This window comes from Piliocolobus tephrosceles, chromosome 11 (genome assembly GCF_002776525.5).
Source record: "Piliocolobus tephrosceles isolate RC106 chromosome 11, ASM277652v3, whole genome shotgun sequence".
Classification (NCBI taxonomy): domain Eukaryota; kingdom Metazoa; phylum Chordata; class Mammalia; order Primates; family Cercopithecidae; genus Piliocolobus; species Piliocolobus tephrosceles.
The window spans coordinates 76,988,950-77,011,262 of NC_045444.1; the positions used below are offsets into that span (position 1 = coordinate 76,988,950).

Below are 22,313 nucleotides of genomic sequence, written 5' to 3' on the forward strand. Positions count from 1 at the left end.
AATTTATATAGAATGTATGGGTTGCATATGTTTGTGCATATGTATGTTTGTGCATACATATATATCATTTCCTTATCTATATACCTTAATCTACCCATTCATATTCTGAAAATGACAAGCAGTTCTTTTCACATTGTATATTATGTATAAATTATTCATTGATCTATTCCTGTTCCAAGCTTTGACACAAAAGAACCCCTAAAATTTTTGCTGCCCTAGAATTGGTGAAGTATAACATACTTTACCATTTGACTTCTTCAATTTGACTTTAAAGATTTGTGGTTTCTGTTACCACTCCCATTTACTACCAGTACTGCCAGGGTAAGAGAGTAGTAACAATATTGGGGGAACTCTGGAAAAGTGAAACCAAGAATATTAGATTTCATGTGGAATCTGACTTTAAAGTACTTTCCAAAATTTATTATAAGGAAGGATTGTATTTTTAAAATTGTTTTTGACTTAAAAGAAGGAGTGCATCTCATGTTGAGCAGTTTATGGAATAGTTTTATTTAGTTCACTGTGGTACAATTTTTAGTTTTAAGAATCTGTTTTACTATTCGTTTGTAAAAATTTTGGTTTTTCTCCTACGTGGCCTTGAAAATGCTAGAAAGCATTTTTTAAAGGTATATGATCAGTATACTTAATGTGTGATTTCTTCTCAATTCTTTCTCTACCATTTTGGACAAATGTTATATTTGCATTGTGTAATAAAACCAAAACCAGATATTGGAGATGTAGCATAAATGGAAATTTGTTACCATGCATCATGGCCTTACGCTCAGATTTTCACTTAGATTTATTGAGAATGGACTTTACCTTACTCGGTCTTTTCTCTGTCATGTAGTTCAAGGGTACAATTATACATAAACATAAACTCAAGTATATCCAGGTTCAACTATTTTTCTTTTATTTCAAATTGTAACAAAGTTAAAAACCTTTGTTTCTTACATTGCTTAGAAATGGAAGGAATTTAAATTGGGTTGGGGGAAGTTCTTTTATTTTATACCCCAACCTCCAGCCAGTAGTTTATTAATCTGAATACCATAAAATGCACATGACTTGGAGAAATTTAGAAAACTACTCTAAGAGGATCTGAGGCAATATTTATCCAGCATGAAACAGAGTGGGCAAGACATGATGTTTCTTAGAATTCTTAACTTTTTAAATAGTAATAGAAAAGTTACTTATTTTTAAAATAGTATGTTAAGTAGACTGATTATAAATGCTTATTTAACAAAGTGATTCTGTTACTATGGTCTTAAAATGTTTTCTGTTTCTAATTTGTGAACATAGGGGAGGAAGATAATTTAAGTTGACTTTGTTTACCGTTTCTATTTTGTAGATTGTAGATCTACTTTAGTATTTTTTGTAAGTTGTAGCTAATAGAGATTTTTAAAATATGCCATGTATAGAAAACCTGTTTTCATAAAAAGCTTTCATATTGGCTTCCTGAACCATTAACCCTTCACCAAAATGAATAGGATACTAATTAGCACTTGGATTGCATTGCTTTTTTGGCAGAATCTGTGGTTTTTAAAATTTCATTCAACAATAAATTACAGAATACTTACTATTGAAAACCAGTATGTATTGCTTTAAAAAAAAAGTATGATCTTGTCCTCAAAAGGCAAGTATTAGAAATGGGTGAGCTGGTGCCAACTGCTTCTGTCCGTTAATCTTGTAACATTCTTACTATACTTTTAACTCTAAATCTCATTTACTAATTAGAGAATTTTTTTTTTTTTTTGAGACGGAGTCTCGCTCTGTCGCCCAGGTTGGAGTGCAGTGGCCGGATCTCAGCTCACTGCAAGCTCCGCCTCCCGGGTTTACGCCATTCTCCTGCCTCAGCCTCCCAATGGGTAAGCTGGGACTACAGGCGCCCGCCACCTCGCCTGGCTAGTTTTCTGTATTTTTTAGTAGAGACGGGGTTTCACCATGTTAGCCAGGATGGTCTCGATCTCCTGACCTCGTGATCCGCCCGTCTTGGCCTCCCAAAGTGCTGGGATTACAGGCTTGAGCCACCGCGCCCGGCCAGAATTTTTTTTAAGAAAAATTGTATACCACTTCTCAATGGCAAAGAACAATTTATTTATTTTTAAGCCATATTTCAATATCTGAGGATATGATTTTTCTATATGTAGTATGATTAAAAATAATGGTATTTTTTCATTAGCTATTTACCTTGCTGAAATAGCTAATTTACCTTGCTGAAATGCTTTCAGTCCTTAAAACCACAGATAATTAAAATTATCTATTTGGAAGGCTTAGCTTTTGAAAGAAAAATATTCTTACCCAAAATAGTTTTTGAATTTCTGTTTTCATATTACATTTCTGGTGATTTTTGTTTATATAATGAAAATCTCCTTTGCCCAGCAATTATATTTGGAATCTTGAGCTATAATTAAATTTATATTCTGTAAACAGCTGAAGGTTTTCTTTTATTTTTAAAACATAGTCCAGCCTTTCTAGAATTTTGATGTACTTTTATTTACCATAATCTTACATATTTTTTAGAATCACAGATTTGAATTTGAAAGTAATCTTAAATGTTATCTGGTACAAACTCCCACCCCACTCAGGCACCCTTTTCCAGGTTTCCTAGCACTTTGCTTTTTCTATTAGCATATTTAGATTTTTTTCTCTTTTGAGGGAGTTGGTCTGTTGTGTGTTTTGTTAGGATGGAGTTTGTGGTTTAGTTTTAATAAGAGAAGCATAATTGGCAATAGTTAATGTGACTGTAAGTTATTTGGCAGATGGTACCATCAGCATTTATTAAAACTAATTGTATTTTTCTAGTAAGCAGTCTTATGTCCCAGTTGTTAAAAATTAGTAAAGTTAAAAGTAAATGTTAAAGTTGTATAGTAGTTCTAAAAATAAAACGTTACCCTGCAACCTTTGAAAGAAAGAAAATGTAGCAGAAATGTAACTCTAAAAATAAATGTTACACCACTGGCTTTTTAAAATAAATTCCTTTGAGGTTAGATTAAATATATAAGTAAAAAGATTTTAAATAAATAAAAGACTATTCAAGTTCTAAACAAATGGTTTCTTAAGAAAATTTTTTTTTCTTTGCATGTTAGCTCTTCCAAAACATGCAAAATGTCTAGCTACTTCCCTTGTTTATTTTAGACATTTGGATCTGTGAGTGGCCCCCAAGGTTCCTAATTTGTTTGCTTATTTACTCTGTCTATAGTACATATTGTCTTCAGTATCAATCTCCATTTCATAGTTCTGGAGTTCTAATATTTATGAAGGACTGTGTATATTGAGTTATTGAAATACATTACTTTTTGAAAGGCTTTGTTGACTTATATTTAAAATGTTAAAACTTAAATATTGTTGCTTTCCAAATATTATAGTATTGGTTTCTTAATTCTGAAAATTTAAACTGCCTGAGTAGCTCTTCTCCCCACAAGTTTCAATATAAACTCATTCAATATAAAGTCTGCTTGCTTTCATATTATGCATTCCAGAATAAAAATGATGAAATATTAGTATCAGTTACGCAAATATACTCACATTTGAACCATTTTATTGTAAAATTCAAATTTCAATTATGATAATCAGTTTCTTGCTGAACTTTCTTTAGATCTAGATTAGAATTATAACTTTTTGTTATTTTATATGTGCCTTTCGCAAATCATCACAAAGGGGCAATTTACAAAGATTCTTTTGAGAGGACAGCTTAAAACTTAATCCTTAAGGCTTGACTTTCTTCTGTTAAATGAGATTAATGATATCTAAATCCATGGTATAAATTGTTAATTGAATTCCACCCAAGTTCTATTGTTTTGTTCTTCCTCACAGTCATTCCAAATTAAAGATTTTAGTTGAAAAACTCAGAATATATTATTTAAATTTCAAGTATTCCATTTTTTATTCTTTCATATCATAATTTGGGCCAAGGGCCGGGCGCGGTGGCTCAAGCCTGTAATCCCAGCACTTTGGGAGGCCGAGACGGGCGGATCACGAGGTCAGGAGATCGAGACCATCCTGGCTAACACGGTGAAACCTCATCTCTACTAAAAATACAAAAACTAGCCGGGCGAGGTGGTGGGCGCCTGTAGTCCCAGCTACTCGGGGAGCTGAGGCAGGAGAATGGCGTAAATCCGGGAGGTGGAGCTTGCAGTGAGCTGAGATCTGGCCACTGCACTCCAGCCCGGGCGACAGAAGCAAGACTCCTCCTCAAAAAAAAAAAAAAAAAAAAAAAAAAAATTTGGGCCAAAATGAGGTAATTTAAAAAATTATATCAAAGTTACTCAGGAAATGGGTTTTTAATTCCACATCTTTATATGTGTTCACTTTCAAATCTTTTGATGCTGACATTTGCCATTGTAGTTTAATTTTCTTTAAAAAGTTAAAAAGAAAACCACACATGAAATGTAAAAGTCCAAACTTCTCTTCTTCAGTATAATATAGCTTATTCTTTATTTATTATTTTACTTAGATCCTTGAAGTATATGCATCATTGATCCAGGTCTATGCGCAAATTTATAATGTAAATAAAGAATGAACTAAATAATACTGTTTGAGATGAATATTTGAATTGAGATGAATAAATGTTACATCTTCTGCACAATGAAACTTCATTGACATCTGGTGAAATTACAGAACAAATGATTTTGTTAACATTCCATGGTGACTAATACTATTAATCCTCTTTAATCATACCAATAAAGTATTTCTGCCTTAATGTCTCTTTTTACTGGACTATGAAGAAACAATTCTGCTGTTAAAGGATAACCAAAAAAATAACTTCCACCTATCTGAACACCCTTATTCTGGCAAGTTAGCGGTTTTATTGTAAACTTACCCACTTGAAATTGCTCTACTTCTCTTCTAGAATTGCTTTTGTAATAAGTGTAAATTTGTAGTCAGATAACTCATTGCTTTTATGAAGTTGCTTTCCCACTTGTGTGACTGTAAGAAAGTGGCTGAAGTTCAGGATTCTTCTGGCTTCCTGGTTTCCATTTTAATATTTTCAATCCCTGTTTTGCATAGCAAACTTCTGTTTTTTTTTTTTTTTTTTTTTTTAATGCCTTCTATATAGCAGGAATTTTGTTCTCCTCTTGTGTTGTTTGCTTCTCTTCATTTCTGGTACCCAACCAATATCCAAGATTAGATCCCTCTATATAAATGAAAATGTATAACCTTTAAAATTATTTTCTTTAGGTCTTTTTTTTTTTTTTTTTTTTTACCAAGTAAGAGCTAAAAGGATTACCATCCCCCTCATCATTTCACTAGTTTTTGTTCAAACAGCACACAAACAGAATTAGTTCAAGATATTTAGCTAATTAAATTTGAGCAGTTCAGATCTATATAAATCAACCTTAGCATTATTCCTGTGCTTTATTATTCACTGATAGATTCTTAGTCAATGAATGTTTATTTCTTGCCTAATATGTGCTAGAAACTGTGAGGTGTTTAGGATTTGCAGTGAGTGGTTAATGAGACAAGTATGATCCAACTTGTGTTTGCAATTAAACGGGGATACAGATATTGAATAAATACTGAAAATAACTGAAATGGTAATATGATTTGTTAATACCGATGCATGTAGATCTAATTCATTTTAAATGTTACAAAATAAGTGAGGTGCAAAATGTTATATGCCATATACTATTTTTGTACATCTATAGCAGACTTTGAGACACAAATATACAATGTAGTTACTAATAAAACTATAAGAACATGAACACCAATCTTTAGATAAAGCATACTGCTGGGAGGGAAGGGAATGGATGCAGAGAGCATGGTTAACTGTATCTTTAATGTTTCATTTCTTTAAAAAATATTTCACTAAATATAATGATAATAAATGATAGAAAAGTAAAAAAAAGGTAGGAGAGGGTACAATAAGAAGACCTTGTTTTGTCCAGGTGATTAAATATGGTTGGTTTTCACTGGAAGGTAATACAGTATGTAAGTTTTGAAGGAGTCAGAGGAAATACGGAATAGCGTTAATAGGCTAGTCTGACTTGAAGGCCCCAGAACAGGAAGGAGTTTAGCACATTTGAGAAGGGAAAAGAAGGCAAATGCACTGAAAGAAGAGTGAGGTGAGGTGGATGGAGATTGGCCGTGGATGACTCTTAGAGATGGGACCATATTATGTAGAGTGGGCCTTCTCATATTTCGATGTACATCAGAATTGTTAGTTAAGAGTGTCTTAATTTTAAAATACAGCTAGCTTCCTGGGGCCCAGTCCTACAGTTTGATTCAAAAATCTAAATGTTTAATGTGCACCCCAGGTGCTTCTGCTGTAGGTTGTCCTCAGGACACAGTTTGGGAGACATTTGTAAAAGGTCTTATATACCATATTAACAATTTTGGACTTTATTCAGAGTTCAGTGTGAAACTTTGAAAGCTTTTAAAAAGGGGAGAGAATGATTTGGTTTGTAAATACTGCTTTGTGGAGAATGGATTAAAGAGAGAAAGTTGAGGTTTTGGACTCGAGATGTATTGGTGGCTTGGGCTAGAGGTAAGAGAAGTAGGTAAATAAGAGATGTGTTTAAGAAATAGGATTGGCAGCACTTGGTGATGGTTTTTGGTGGGTGAAAAAGAGTGAGATAGCAAGTTGACTACCAGGTTTTTAGTATGAGCAACAGGGCCAAAGCTGCTGCATTAACTAAGATGGAGAATACTGGAAAAGCAAACCTTGGGAGTATGAGAAGACATTAGTTTAATTTTGGCTATTGTAACAAGGATCTGTTTGATTGTGGATATCAGGTTGATTGACAGTGCTTTAAACATCTGGGGGTTATTTTTCTAATATAACAGAAAGTCTCAGGGACTATCAGGGGAACCAACCAGGACTAGTGCCATCAGTAAGGTAAACTTCTGTTACACAAGCCTTAGTGTGTTGATCTTAGAAATCATGCCTATCAACTTAGAGTTGCAAGGTGGCTGTTTCATCTTTAGCCTCACCTGTATGGCCAAAGTGGGAGAAAAAAAAGAGAAAAGAGCGATACCTGAATCTAAAGGAAGAAGCTTTACTGGAAACTCACCTAATGCTCATTGACCAGACTAACTGCAAGGGAATCTGGGAAAGTGTTTTTAACTGGACACAATACTACCTTTCACAAATAGAGATTCTATCAGTATGGAAGGGATGGGTAGTGGATAACGGATAGACAACTATCAGTGTGTAGAAGCTAGCTAACGTTTGAGATACTTGTGAGATATCTAAGCAGTGATGTTGAGTAAGCAGTCAGATTTAGGCCTAAAACTTAGGAGAGTAGTGTAGTTGGAGCTATAATTTTTTGAGTGGTCAGTATGAAGAGTAGTATTTGAAGCTGGGGTGGTGTGTGAGATTGCTTAAGGCGATAGTATAAAGTGATAAGAAAAGTGTATCAAAGACAGAACCCTAAGAAACCCTCATTTTAAAAGTAAGAGAGTAGGAGAGGCTTCCACTAGGGAGAGGTGGCCAGAGAAGAGAAAATCCAGCATAGTGTAATATCAGGAGTCAAGGAAAGAGTATTTTAAGGAGTTTGGAGCATTGAACTGTATGAAAGCATAGATAATTTAGTAAGATGAGGGCTTTATATTTACATGTCCTTTCTAAATTTTTTTTAGATAGAACAATTGCTTTATTTTGTAGTGTCTTAAAAATACCCCTTTCTCCAGCAGTTTTCTGTATTATATGTTGGAGGAGCTTGCTGTGTAATTTGAATAATAAAATGGCTATGAAAGTGCTTTGAAAAGTTACAGCATTAGAGAAACATACTGTTATTACACCTTTTCTGTGTGTATGCTCCATAAAGCACACATGTTGAATGTTTCCCAATAGAAATGTGAAATAAACATTGAAGAATATAGGGAGTTAAGTAAGGCTCTGTGGAGACCAGTGAAAATGAGGGATTTCTTTTCTAACATTAAAGCCATTAATAAAGATTGTGTTAGTGTTGTAGGTTGGAATACCTAGAAAACTCAAATCCATGTACCCGGCTTTGTTATAGTAGGATTTGAGGCATGCTAAGGAATAGGACCTTAAACTCTGAATTGAAACCATAATTCTTCCTGTGTGAATGCTAAAACTGCCTTGTTTCACAGCAGGAAGAGAACCCCATCTGTTTTCAGGGACCTTGTTTGTATTTATTTATTTTTAATTTACAGAAGATGGTGTCTTTGTAAGAATATTTTTATTCCAATGGCCCAGATATATATTTTTTTAATATGTGTATGTGGTGATGAATTTCTTCTCTTCCTGTCTTGTCTTCGCTTTTAAGTTCTTTGACTTTTTTGGGTTTTATGTACTTGTTTTTTAAATGTCACACTTTATCATTCCAGAAATGTGGCACCTTGTCCTCTATCCTAACATACTAATGTAATATTCACTAATGTTCATGAACTTTTACAAATACTTGTTTGTATAATAGTGGGAGAAGACCAGAAAGATAGTGAATGAGAAACATTGATAGTCGTCTGTGCAACACAAATATGCTTAAGGTCTGCAGTTTTGTTCTTTAGAGGAGTAGCTGTCTTTGTCCTTGCTCATTGCTGTTTTTCTTCTACTTTCTTGCTTATTGATCAGGAGTGCTGTTTTCAGACCACACACAGATATATTGTTAGCTACTTTTATAATTGGATATATAAAGAGGGATGCTTATGACCTCATCAGTATCTTTTTTGACCATTCATTGGTGTTTACTGGAATAATATGCCACTGAGAAAAGAAGTTACTTATTTGCTACCACTGACATAGCAGTTGTATTTGCTTTTATTCACATTCGCCCAACTCACATTTCATTTTTAAAGATTTAAATGCAAAGAATAAAGGTAATATCTTAATGTTTTCTATTTGTCATTTGTGATATTGATATATCAAATTGAATTATTTCTTTTGTTCTTTCATTTTCTCTTCATTTAAAAAACACCTTTGGGTAGCACCTCAATATAAAATGAATATCTCTGATTTTCTATAAGTTGTTTCTTTGTTGTTATTTTCTGATTTCCTATCACAACATACTTCTGTCTTGGTATTTATTATTGAAGAAATCCCAGGTTTTGTTAGGAAATCGCTTGGCCCAGTAGATAGATAGTAGTTGCAAGCACTGGCCCTGGCATCTTCCAGACTGGTTTTGAGCCCTTGTTCTCCCACTTAGCAGCTCTGATACCTTGCTTAAGTTATTTAAATGTTTCTTATCCCTTAATAACAGAAATAATATTTGGAGCACTTAGCTGAGTCAAGAGAGTAGGTGCTTCATATTAACTATTTCGTTGTAAGTCATATATAATTTTTAATTTTTTGTCTTCATAGGTTGTCAGATTTTTTGACATGATTATGACTTTTTCGTTTACAAATGAGTGAAATTATTTCAGATTAAACTAGTCATTGAAAAATTTTGAGGCTAGGCATTGTGGCTCACACATGTAATCCCAGCATTTTGGGAGGCTGTCAGGAGGATTGCTTGAGCCCAGTAGTTTGAGACCAGCCTGGGCAACATAGTGAGACCCCATCTCTACGAAAAACGAAGAAATCAGCTGGGTTTGGTGGCACATGCTTGTGGTCACAGCTATTTGGGAGGCTGAGTTGGGAGGATCACTTGAGCTTGGGAGGTCAAGGCTGCAGTGAGCCATATTGCACCATAGCACTCCAGTCTAGGCAACAGAGCGAGAACTGTCTCAAAAAAAAAAAAAAAAAAAAAGAAAAGAAAATTTGAAAATTGTATGTTTTTAAGGGAGTTTATTAGCAAATTCAAGAACAGAATACAGTTCTTGGAGCTACCATTTTGAGGTTGTATTTTTAAAGTGAAATTTCTCTAAAACAGAGCTTCTTCCCTTTATAGTAAAATTTGCTATTTGATTTATTCCTCTCTATTGAAATTAGTATATGAGAATCTCCTGCATTTGTGTAAGTTTGGAAATATGGGCATGAATTTATTAAATTGCTATTCCTATAAAGGATTTTTTCCCCAACCCTCTGAATCATATCAGTTTGGATTAGTTTTGTCTATATATAGTATATTAATAACTGTGTCTCAGTAAATCTTTGGAAAGCTTAGGAATATGTGGCCTCATACTCAGACTGTCTAATTATAAAAGTACTATAATTTTTTTTTACACATCCTTACAAATATTAAGTAAGCTCAGTAGTAAAGGAAAGAGGAAATATGTTTGATATACACATTACACATACACGTTACACAGGTTTATTTTTACCCTTGGGCAAGGTGATTAGTTTACATATGATGGCAACTTAAAATTTTTCTTTAGCCACCGTATAATAGGTAGTATGTTTCAATTTGACCTTAAGAAAATATAAAAGCGGGCTGAAAGCTTATTTTCATTTAAAGACTATAATCAGCCAAGTTGGAGTGAAGCCTTTAAAACAAAATTGGATCTGGAGTCATGATGGTTTATTTAACAGATGAAGCAAAGTATCTGTTCCATGACGAGATACTGTGGTGAGCTGGAAATGAGAGCAGCTTGTGTCAAACTAGAGGCGGTAGAAACAGAAGGATGTTTTTTCATTTTCAGTTACCTGCTTTTTTTTTTTTTTTTTTCTCATTAAAGCAGTTCCAAACAGGCTGAATTCATGTTTATATGAAGACAAACTAACGATGAAAAACAAAGGAAATTTTGGTTTGGCAGTTGGTAATAGAGTTAGAAATTAAATAATTGAAGTAAAGTGTAAAACCAGTGAATCAATTTTTCTGCATCTCCCCCTCCCTCCATCTTCTCCCTTTCTTCCTTTTCTCCCCTCTCGCTTTAGTCCCATCCAGGCTTCCTTCCAATATTTAGTAAAGAACTGTTATGGATTAGAGCTGAATTGATGTTTAATCCGTTGGTTTCCTTCTGTGCTTTGGATAACAATCTGAGATCTATTAAGGACTCACATCGTCATGGTCTAGTTGTACAGCATTGGGAATCCAGATACCTGAGTTCTACTCAAGCTCCATCACTAATTCATATGCAATGTGACCTTGAGCCAGGGTCCTTAATCTCAGTGTTAGTAATAAACATTTCTATCAACATATTTTACAACCAACCTGTCAGGGATTTTTTAAAAACAACTATAACTGTTTAAAATGTTGAATGTTTTAGGGTCGTCCACTACATAAATACAGAGTAATGTGAGTATATAATTCTAATAATGGCTACTTACTCATAAGTACAGAATTATTAGGGCATTTACAGAAGTCACACAACCTTTAAACAAGCTCAAACTGAATAGGATAATGATAGGATTAAAGACTTAGGAATGCCATGTTTTAGATGTGTAAAACTGATACACTCCCCACCTGCTTCTAGCTGTTTTGGAAAAAAGTGAGATTTGCTATGCCAAACATGCCAGTGTTGGTGAACTTACGTGAACTGTAACTTTTTTTGTCCCACTGTTGTCATGACTTTGTACAAATAAACTAAGATAAGATTGTCTGGTTCAGGCAGGTTCTGACAAAAAGACTTGATAAGAAAAATGCAGCAGTGCTGGAAAATCTACAAGATGAAGGGGAAACTGTTAACATTTAATTTATAAATTTTAATGTGTATCTCCCTAAGTGCAGTGTCTCTTTGCCATGGGGAGGCATACATTAAACATAGAGCCCTTAATTTAATAGCTATTATTGCGGCTGTATATAGTCTGTTTCTTTGTATGAAGGGATTATTTATCAAAACACAGCTTCCATGTCTCTGGCACTTACTGTTAACCCATTATTTTCTGGATCTTGGCCTCCTTGACAGGTATTTTAAAATCAACTCAAGTATCCAGTGGGGATATAGGGGAATGAGCTTCAATCAATGGTTAGCATTGCAAGAACCTACATCCTTCGCAAGAATTGGTGTGGAGGTGGATGAGTGATCCTCTAGAGCGCCCCTCTCCTTCAGTTTGTTTGCCATGATAGGCATTCCAGAGGGTGTGTCAGCTTAGTTGGAAATACTCATGGCACTCTTTAACAGACCAGGAAGCAGACTATCCCTAAACGACATACTCCGTCTCTTGTCTCAGAAGTGTTAGACTAGTTTCATTTTCTTTTGTGGCATTCTGCCCGCAGCTCATTTCATAATTTATGTAAACTTAAAAGTATAGGGGGCTGTTGATGCTAGAAAGAAGAGGCATTTGTGGTTTTGCTTTTAAATAGTGCCTGTGCATGGGCTGCGTCCTAGTGCTTTTTTGTTTTGGAGAGAATTACACTCACTTTGTGTTCAAGCACTTATCTTCTGGTTTGGGCTAAATTCAGCTCCACAGCTAGCCTTTTGTTTTCATGGGAAGAATACCAAACTTCCATATTAGTCTTTAATAATTTTTGTTAAGGCAAGCTAATGTTTTTTCCCTCTGGTTACTTACAAAGCCTTTGTATATTAAAGTTTCCTAATTTTTTTTCTCATGCTTGTGAATAACAATATACTCTGAATAAACCAAGTAAATTCTAAAATGTTCAATTTTGGGCTTTATTAATAAGAAATGGACTTTTAGAACATTTGAAATATTGAATAATTAAGTGACTAAGTGCTACACACATGCTATAATAAAATCTCTTCAGACTAGCATGGTCTAAATTCAGAAATTTAAAAGGGAATGTGTAGTTCTTATATCCAGTCATGGAAAGAGATGAGGCTTTATTGCTTAGAAGTACCAACATAGTTTTAAAAGTAAGAACTATGGGTAATTACTATATTAATAGTATATACAGGGGAATCTGGATTTTTCTTAGTGGTGGGGGAAGTAAGACACGCAAATGCTCCATGTGGTCATGTGTTACAGTGCCATAGTGTGGCAAAGGTAGAGAGAGATTACTTTTGATTTCAGAGATTGGAGCAGAGTTCACAGGAATGGGTAAGAATAACATATCCATGAGAAATGGGTGGGGAAAATGATTTCAGGAGAATAGTATGCACTGTGGGAGGAAGCAGGAGGTAGATCCAGGGTTGTGGTGGGAGTGGAGGTATCTAATTGACTGTCCCTGGCACATGCTGTCACAGGGCACTGTGTGTGCAGCTGGCAATAAGCTACATAGATAATGAATGCTGGGCTGGGATGGCCTGGGGAAAACTGGCAGCAAGGAAGGGACTTTCAGGCTAGTTTTTGAGGGAAGGGAAGGATTTGATTAGGAATCTGGGTGTTCTTAAAGAGCATAGACACCAAGACAAAAACAAGGGCAGTAAGACAGACCAATTTTGCTCTGTTGAGGTTGAAAAGAAAAGTTAAGTTAGCTGGACTGAAGAACCTTGAATACAAAGCTAAAGAACTTAAACGTGGCCGGGCGCGGTGGCTCAAGCCTGTAATCCCAGCACTTTGGGAGGCCGAGACGGGCGGATCACGAGGTCGGGAGATCGAGACCATCCTGGCTAACACGGTGAAACCCCGTCTCTACTAAAAAAAATACAGAAAACTACCTGGGCGATGTGGCGGGCGCCTGTAGTCCCAGCTACTCGGGAGGCTGAGGCAGGAGAATGGCGTAAACCCGGGAGGCGGAGCTTGTAGTGAGCTGAGATCTGGCCACTGCGCTCCAGCCTGGGCGACAGAGCGAGACTCCGTCTCAAAAAAAAAAAAAAAAAAAAAAACTTAAACGTTATCGGAAATGATTTTGGATTTCTTGATAACTCCCCTGCTTTAGAAACATTTAGTGATTAGAGCAATGTTTTGAGAATATGATTAGAAGTATGCGGAGGAATGCGGTGGAAGCAGAGGCACCAGTTACGATTGAATAAATCTTGTAATCATACTCAAAGATGTAAAAGTTAAGGGAGATGGGCTGGGCACAGGGGCTCACACCTACAATCCCAACACTTTGGGAGGCTGAGGCAGGCAGATCGTTTGAGGTTGGGAGTTTGGGACCAGCCTGGCCAACCTGAAACCCCGTCTCTACCAAAAACTACAAAAATTAGATTAGTGGTGCCACATGCCTGTAATCCCAGCTACTCCAGAGGCTGAGGTGGGAGAATCACTTGAACTGAGGAGGCGATCCTGCCACTGCACTCCAGCCTGGGTGACAGAGTGAGACCTTGTCTAAAAAAACAACAACAACAAACAACAACAAACAAAACAGGGTTGGGGGCTGATAGAGGAATTAACTTTACAATTTAATACCCAAAATTGAGTATTTGATGCTTTGAGGGAGAATATTCATTTAGTCAATAGATATTTAATGAGCACCTATTATGTGTGATAGACACTGAGTTTACGGTGGGGAACAGAAAGACAAGTGATGTCTGCCCACCACATGGAGCCTACATTTAATGAGAGAGACAGAAAACAAGTATATATAAAAATATATATACTTTATATATAGTTATATATAATTATATATAACAAATATAGTTAAAAACTGTATAGTTTACTATATATATATATATATGAAGGGGAAAAGCAAGGTAAGGGATAAGGCAGTGATGAAAAGAAGGGAGCATTTTAGTCTTGAGAGAACTTTGGGTAGAGTGGAGACCTACCCAAAGGGAAGGAGAGAGGGGGCCTCCTGACTCCCTGAGGAAACAGCATCTTTAGCAGTCAGTTGTAGGCCTTGAGTGCCTGAGACCAGCAAGACATTCTGGCTGGAGTAGAGCTGGAAAGGGAAGACTGGTAGGAGTGATACGTGCAATGTAACCAGGAATAGAGCCTTTAGGGTCCTGAAAGCCATGGTAAAGAGTTTAATTTTACTTTAGATATGATGGAAAGGCACGGGAGTTCCTTGATATTTTTAAAAGATCCCTCTGGCAGCAGAGGTGATAAGGTGGTGACTCAGATGAGGCCTAAGGCAACAGTGCTAGAGGTGGTGAGAAGTGATAGGATTCCAAACATATTTTGCAGGTAAAGCGAAGAGGATTTATTGATGAGCTAGATGTGGACTGTGAGAGAAATAGAATCAAGGAACACCCCTCCCACGGTCTGTATGGTGAATTTGTCTGAATTAGAAAAAGCTAATTCTGTCCCTGACCAGAAGCAGAAGCACCACTTCTCAGCACCACTGGGTAAAGAAGCTCCCTTCCTCCTAGGACATGTACCTGGGTGCTAGGACACCTTGGTGGGAAGAGTGTGGGCTGGTAACCCGTGTTGGTCCTGTGGCCAGGCATCCTTGTGAAGGACTCAACCTGTATACGTGAATGCAGCAGCACTGGATGACTCCTGAGTTTGTGGCCTGAGCAAGTGGATGAATTGTAGTGTCATCCCCAAATGGGGGGGGGGGGGGGGGGGGGGGGGCGACTAGAAGAGGAGCTGACTGTGAGTGGCAGAAGACACAGCAAAGCAAATTCCATTTTGGGTATAAGTCTGAGATGCCAAGTAAAAGTCCTGGAAGCAATGTCAAGTAGGCAGACGGTTGTGAACTGGAGCCAGGGTAGGAAGCCGGCAGGGCTGTTGCTGTTTTTGAGTTTGAAATGACTATCAGGTGGAGCTGTAGGACTGGAGCTTAGGAGCAAAGATTTAGATTAAAGATGGGGAAGTCAGTCTGCCCAGAGGAATAGATGAATCCTTTGAAGGACATTATATTGAAAAACAAGAAGATTGGACTGCCTTGGGAGTATTATTTGGCAGTGGAAAGTGGGTAATGAATCTGCAAAGCAGCAAACAGGAGGAAGATCAGGGTGATGCAGCAGCATGGAAGGCAAGTTGTGAGAGGGTGGAGGGTGCTGGGGAGATCTGAAGGAATCGGGGCTTAGGAAGCTGCTGGAGCTTTGGAGAGCACTATTTAGAGGTAACAATGAGTGTGAAGGTAATTTTCAGGGAATTAAAAATATACTTTCAGGAAATACGTGCTGAAGGGAGAACAATAGGGTCAAGTGTTGGCTTTTTAAAATAGGATGAAATTGTGTCTGTTTTAAGGTAAACTGAGGGAACCAATGAAGGAGGAAAAGTTAAAGATGCTAGAAACAAAGGGGATCAGTGAGGAAACAAGAGCAAGGCATCTGGAGGATTAGTGTTTGAAGGAATGGATAAAAAGTCTCAAAAATGAAGCTTTTTACTTTGAGCGATGAAAACAGTTTTTTGTCTTTTCAGCAAAGTTGTAGTTAGGATCTTCTGTCTGTTTTTAGGGGTCTCTGCTGGTATTAAAGGCCTGAAGAAAGTATGGCGGGAACCAACAAGAAAAAAAAATTGTCAAGCAGTAATGAGAGACCAGGTGGAAATACGGAGAATAGTCCGTAATGGCCAGTCAGTAATCTATGGCCCAAGAGCAAAAAGGGAATTGAGAATTCAGAGGTGACCCCACTAAAAAAGAGACATGAAGGGCATCGGAAACAGTGGTTTATAACCCAGAAGAGTGCATATCAAAGTCACCTGGAGACTTTAAACAAAATTATGGGCTGAGCATGGTGGCTCCTGCCTGTAATCCCAACAGTTTGGGAGGGCAAGGCAGAAGGACTGCTTAAGACCAGGAGTTCAAGACCAGCCTGGCCAACATAGTGAGACCCCATCTCTATAAAAAACAAACTCTATGCATTTACCTCCTTTCCCTAAAATGTATCAGATTGAGGTGGAGGAGTAGGACAACAAGAAATGGGAGAGATGTTTATGTATGCTTTTAGAACATTCTGGGTGATTCTCTTTAGTTCTTTGTTCCACCCCCATTCCCCATTGAGAAAACTGTTCTGGACTCCGGGCAGGAGTGGAAAAGGATGGCTGGGAGGGAAGCTAAAGGACTAAAGGTAAAGTTTTTTGAAGTGATATCAACACAAATAGTAATAGTAGTATTTTGGGGGTGTGCTCAGCTAGTTAGGTTCCTGTAGTATAGACCTTTACAGAGCCTTTCATATGCTCATGAATCTCCAAGAGGGGGATTTAATATTTTAAGATCATATCCAGCCAGAGGATCCTTATTTTCATGGACCATCTTATGGACTAGTTTCTGCAAATTACACTTTGAAAATGCTGAATTAGAGAACTGCAGCAATGGTCAGTTCCAGTTAATTTGGAAAGTTCATGGGTTTTGGAAGGGGGAAGCCATGCTGGAAAGGGAGAATGTCCAGGTTAAGATCTTGAAGCACGGTTCAGGGATGTGGCATTGTTGGTGGAGAGCTGGGTAACTTTCCATTCCTCCAGTTAAACTTGTTTTCTACCACTGAGTGCAGCATCAGTTGAGTCATCAATATGAATGTTGAAGTTGCAAAGTGTAAGAAAAAATGGGGGGATTTGTGAAGTATTTACAAATATTCTGTGATCAATAATTTCTCATAGATAGGGATTGATAAAGTCTTTATGAAAGCAGACCAAAATCCAATGGTTTTTCAGATAACTAGACTTTTCCTCTTAACTATAAGAAAAGGAAAGTGGGTAACTGTCAAAGGTAGATACACTTTGAAATCTTGGAGCACTTCATAGAGGTGACTTAATATTTTGGAGCTGAGAAACCTTTTAAACACAGCAGTGTCGTAAGTTCTGAGAATGACCCAATTTGTACCACCTGGGCATTGAACTGAAGGCTGTCTTTCCAGTGAAGTAAAGTTTAAGATGACAGTTAACACTGAATGTTCTCTCTTAAGATTTGCAAAGAAGCCAGTGATTGGTGAGGATAGTGATTGTTGGCAGGGATTAGACATTTATATAGCATGATTTAACTTTTAATAATGTGAATTGTATCAGCATACAAACTTCCTTACAATATTGAGACATACAAAATGGGAAGGCTTCTAAACAATTTTCAGTTGCTCCAACTATGTGAGTTTCACAAAATTCCATTCTTTTGTGCCAAGTGATATTATTCCATTCCTTCCCTCATGTATCTTATCTTTATTATTGAATTTTCCCTCACAATCCACTGTTAAAAGAAGAAAATATCACGCATGTGGGTTCTTTTGGCTATGGAAGTGTCCTTGAGATAACTTCTTGCACATGACTCAGGTGACGTGTTCAAAGCACATGGAAATCACTTACCAGTGACAGGTGGATGTTGTATGTGTTTGTTTTCTCCTATGGATGCCTAAACTTTCTTTTCTTCACAGGTAAAGTCAGTGATAAATCTTTTGTTTGCTGCATATACTGGAGATGTGTCTGCACTTCGAAGGTATGTTTATAGGATGGATTAGCATGCACTTTACAGATATTTATGAAGTTGCTTCTGGGCGAGCAGCCATTTTAAGGTTAAAGTCTCACTTCTCTTTCCCTTTGATAAAAATGACCCCAACAAAATTTTTATTAAATAGGCACTTCCAGTGTCTGTGGCCTGCTTTCCAATCTTGTCCTTTTCTGCCTCCTATAAAAAAGACGGTATCTCTGTTTCCCCAAGTAGTAACTGTTCAGCTAATCTGGCTAATTAGTATCAGTGGCTTACTGGAATTGGACAGTGCCTTCTTACGCCCTGTCTACCCTCCATTCCCAGTCTTTGGTGTGTGTGTGGTGGCGGGGGGAAGCAGCTAGGGGGTTTGGTGTCTGGCAGATCATCAGGACTAGTAAGGCCATATACTGCTGTATACTTAAGGTCTTTTGTATAGAGTTGTAACTTGTTTTCTTTTTCCTTTTGTTTTCTCCCATTAATACCTCAAACAACTGATTTTCAAAGTGAAAAAATGTCTATGCTTCCCCCCTTGTCTTAAAGTCTGACGAGTACTAGTAGACTGTGAAATGTTTAAGAATGGGAGTCCTAGTAAAAACATACAACTTTATTATAGGGATTAGTTTCTTGCCCTTCTGAGACATAAACCTTGGTACAGTTGTGCCATAATTCTTGAGTTTTGAACAGTAATGTAATAAAGTTTAATTCTGTGAGAGATGTTTACCATTTAATCTTACCTAAAAAAAGCAATGCTGAGGAAGAGAGGTGAAGTGGCATTTACCCAAAACACCTGTATACTGGTCAATAAGGTTGGGAGTTCCCATTAATGAGCCTGATGAAGGATGGCACTTGTCTGACAGGGCCTTAAATGAACTGATGGAGTGAATGTTACAAGTGTGAATTAAATTTGCTTTATATATAATAAATAGCTGTGCTTACACATTTTCAGATTTGCTTTGTCAGCTATGGACATGGAACAGCGGGACTATGATTCTAGAACAGCATTGCATGTAGCTGCTGCAGAGGGTAATACAGGAACTACTCCTATCTATTTTCTTTCCAGATTTAATTTCTACTTAGTACTAAAATCTGCTCTTGTTTTTGGGGGTGGGATGATTTAGGTCATGTTGAAGTTGTTAAATTTTTGCTGGAAGCCTGCAAAGTAAACCCTTTCCCCAAGGACAGGTGAGCATTTATGTTACCTTCTAAATATGTCAGTATTTTATTATGCAGGACTGTAATATTCAAGTGATTACAATATTTAAACCTACAAATATATTCTTGAATCTGCTATGATATCTTAAAAAGGCAATAAACCTTGTATTTACTACATAGGTAATTCTATCTCCCATATCCTGTTTCTTATCTAAGAATGGTGTCTTATTTAGAAATTTTCAGGTTAGTTTGACTATCAGTACACTGTATGAACAAAACAATTTGTTTCTTTTTTTTTTTTTTTTTTTTGCATTTGGGAAGAGAGAATTAGAATTTTATCCTCATGGAGTTTTAAATTTTTTTTTTAAATTATATTTAAAGTTCTGGGATACATGCGCAGAACGTGCAGGTTTGTTACATAGGTATACACGTGCCATGGTGGTTTGCTGCACCCATCAACCCTTCATCTACATTAGGTGTTTCTCCTAATGCTATCCCTCCCTTAGCCCCGACCCCCCAACAGGCCCCGGTGTGTGATGTTCCCCTCCCTGTGTCCATGTGTTCTCACTGTTCAGTTCTCACTTATGAGGGAGAACATGCAGTGTTTGGTTTTCTGTTCTTGTGTTAGTTTGCTGAGAATGATGATTTCCAGCTTCATCCATGTCCCTGCAGGACATGAATTTATCCTTTTTTATGACTGCATAGTATTCCACGATGTATATGTGCCACATTTTCTTTATCCAGTATATCATCAGTGGTCATTTGGGTTAGTTCCAAGTCTTTGCTATTGTGAACAATAAACATACGTGTGCATGTGTCTTTATAGTAGAATGATTTATAATCCTTTGGGTATATACCCAGTAATGGGATTGCTGGGTGAAATGGTATTTCTGGTTTTAGATCCTTGAGGAATCACCACACTGTCTTCCACAATGGTTGAACTAATTTACACTCCCCCTAACAGTGTAAAAGCGTTCCTATTTCTCCACATCCTCTCCAGCATCTGTTGTTTCCTGACCTTTTAATGATCACCATTCTAACTGGCGTGAGATGGTATCTCATTGTTGTTTTGATTTGCGTTTCTCTAATGACCAGTGGTGATGAGATTTTTTTCACATGTCTGCATAAATGTCTTCTTTTGAGAAGTGTCTGTTCATATCCTTCACCCACTTTTTGATAGGGTTGTTTTTTTCTTGTAAATTTGCTTAACTTCCTTGTAGATTCTGGATATTAGCCCTTTATCAGATAGATCACAAAAATTTTCTCCCATTCTGTAGGTTGCCTGTTCACCCTGATGATAGTTTCTTTTGCTCTGCAGAAGCTCTTTAGTTTAATTAGATCCCATTTGTCAATTTTGGCTTTTGTTGCCATTGCTTTTGGTGTTTTGGTCATGACGTCTTTGCCCATGCATATGTCCTGAATGGTATTGCCTAGGTTTTCTTCTAGGGTTTTTATGGTTTTAGGTCTTATGTTTAAGTCTTTCATCCATCTTGAGTTAATTTTTGTATAAGGTGTAAGGAAGGGGTCCAGGTTCAGTTTTCTGCATATGGCTAGCCAGTTTTCCCAACACCTTTCCCAATTGCTTGTTTTTGTCAGGTTTGTCAAAGATCAGATGGTTGTAGATGTGTGCCGTTATTTCTGAGGCCTCATTTCTTTTCCACTGGTCTATATATCTATTTTGGTATCAGCACCATACTGTTTTGGTTACTGTAGCCTTGTAATATAGTTTGAAGTCTGGTAGCGTGATGCCTTCAGCTTTCTTCTTTTTGCGTAAGATCGTCTTGGCTATGTGGGCTCTCTTTTGGTTCCATATGAAATTTAAAGTATTTTTTCTAATTCTGTGAAGAAAGTCCATGGTAGCTTGATGGGGATAGCATAGAATTTATAAATTACTTTGGGTGTGTGGCCATTTTCACTATATTGATTCTTCCTATCCATGAGCATGGAATGTTTTTCCATTTGTTTGTGTCCTCTCTTTATTTCCTTCAGCAGTGATTTGTAGTTCTCCTTGAAGAGGTCGTTCACATCCCTTGTAAGTTGTATTCCTAGGTATTTTATTCTCTTTGTAACAGTTGTGAATAGGAGTTCACTCATGATTTGGCTCTCTGTTTGTCTATTATTGGTGTATAGGAATGCTTGTGATTTTTGCACATTGATTTTGTATCTTGAGACTTTGCTGAAGTTGCTTATCAACTTAAGGAGATTTTGGGCTGAGACAATGGAGTTTTCTAAATATACAATCATGTCATCTGCAAACAGAGACAATTTGACTTCCTCTCTTCCTATTTGAATACCTTTCTTTTTTCTTTTTCTTTTTTTTTTTTTTTTTGAGACACAGTCTCGCTCTGTCAGCTAGGCTGGAGTACAGTGGCAAAATCTCAGCTCACTGCAACCTCCGTCTCCCAGGCTCAAGCAATTCTCCTGCCTCAGCCTCCTGAGTAGCTGGGATTACAGGTGGATGTCCACCATGGCCAGCTAATTTTTGTATTTTTAGTAGAGACGGGGTTTCACCATGTTGGCCAGGCTGATCTTGAACTCCTGACCTCGGGTAATCTGCCCACCTTGGCCTCCCAAAGTGCTGGGATTACAGGCGTGAGCCACTGCACCTGGCCCCTTTATTTCTTTCTCTTGCCTGATTGCCCTAGCCAGAACTTCTAATACTGTGTTGAATAGGAGTGGTCACAGAGGGCATCCTTGTCTTGGCCGGTTTTCAAAGGGAATGCTTCCAGTTTGTTACCCATTCAGTTTGGTATTGGCTGTGGGTTTGTCTTAAATAGCTCTTATTATTTTCAGATATGTTCCATCAGTACCTAGTTTATTGAGAGTTTTTAGCATGAAGCCATGTTGAATTTTGTCGAAGGCGTTTTCTGCATCTATTGAGATAATCGTGGTTTTTCTCATTGGTTCTGTTTATGTGATGGATTACGTTTATTGATTTGCATATGTTGAACCAGCCTTGCATCCCAGGGAGGAAGCCAACTTGATCGTGGTTAGATAAGCTTTTCGATGTGCTGCTGGATTCAGTTTACCAGTATTTTATTGAGGATTTTCGCATCAATGTTCATCAGGGATATTGACCTGAAATTTTCTTTTTTTGTTGTGTCTTTGCCAGGTTTTGGTATCAAGATGATGCTGGCCTCATAAAAGGAGTTAGGGAGGATTCCTTCTTTTTCTATTTTTTGGAACAGATTCAGAAGGAATGGTAGTAGCTTCTCTTTGTACCTCTGGTAGAATTCG

General features: G+C 37.1%; 1 protein-coding gene across 2 annotated transcripts in view; it reads left to right on the forward strand.

Moving 5' to 3' along the window:
• The window catches only part of GLS (glutaminase), an 86,784-nt gene that overhangs the window by 57,116 nt on the left and 7,355 nt on the right, over nt 1-22,313 (forward strand). The window contains exons 15-17 of one of the 2 annotated variants that reach the window (XM_023217732.2): nt 17,872-17,933; nt 18,871-18,947; nt 19,043-19,106. In XM_023217732.2, coding sequence (XP_023073500.1) covers nt 17,872-17,933; nt 18,871-18,947; nt 19,043-19,106 — 203 coding nt within the window. The remainder of the gene's footprint in view (nt 1-17,871; nt 17,934-18,870; nt 18,948-19,042; nt 19,107-22,313) is intronic. The other variant, XM_023217736.2, reaches the window with a different exon arrangement.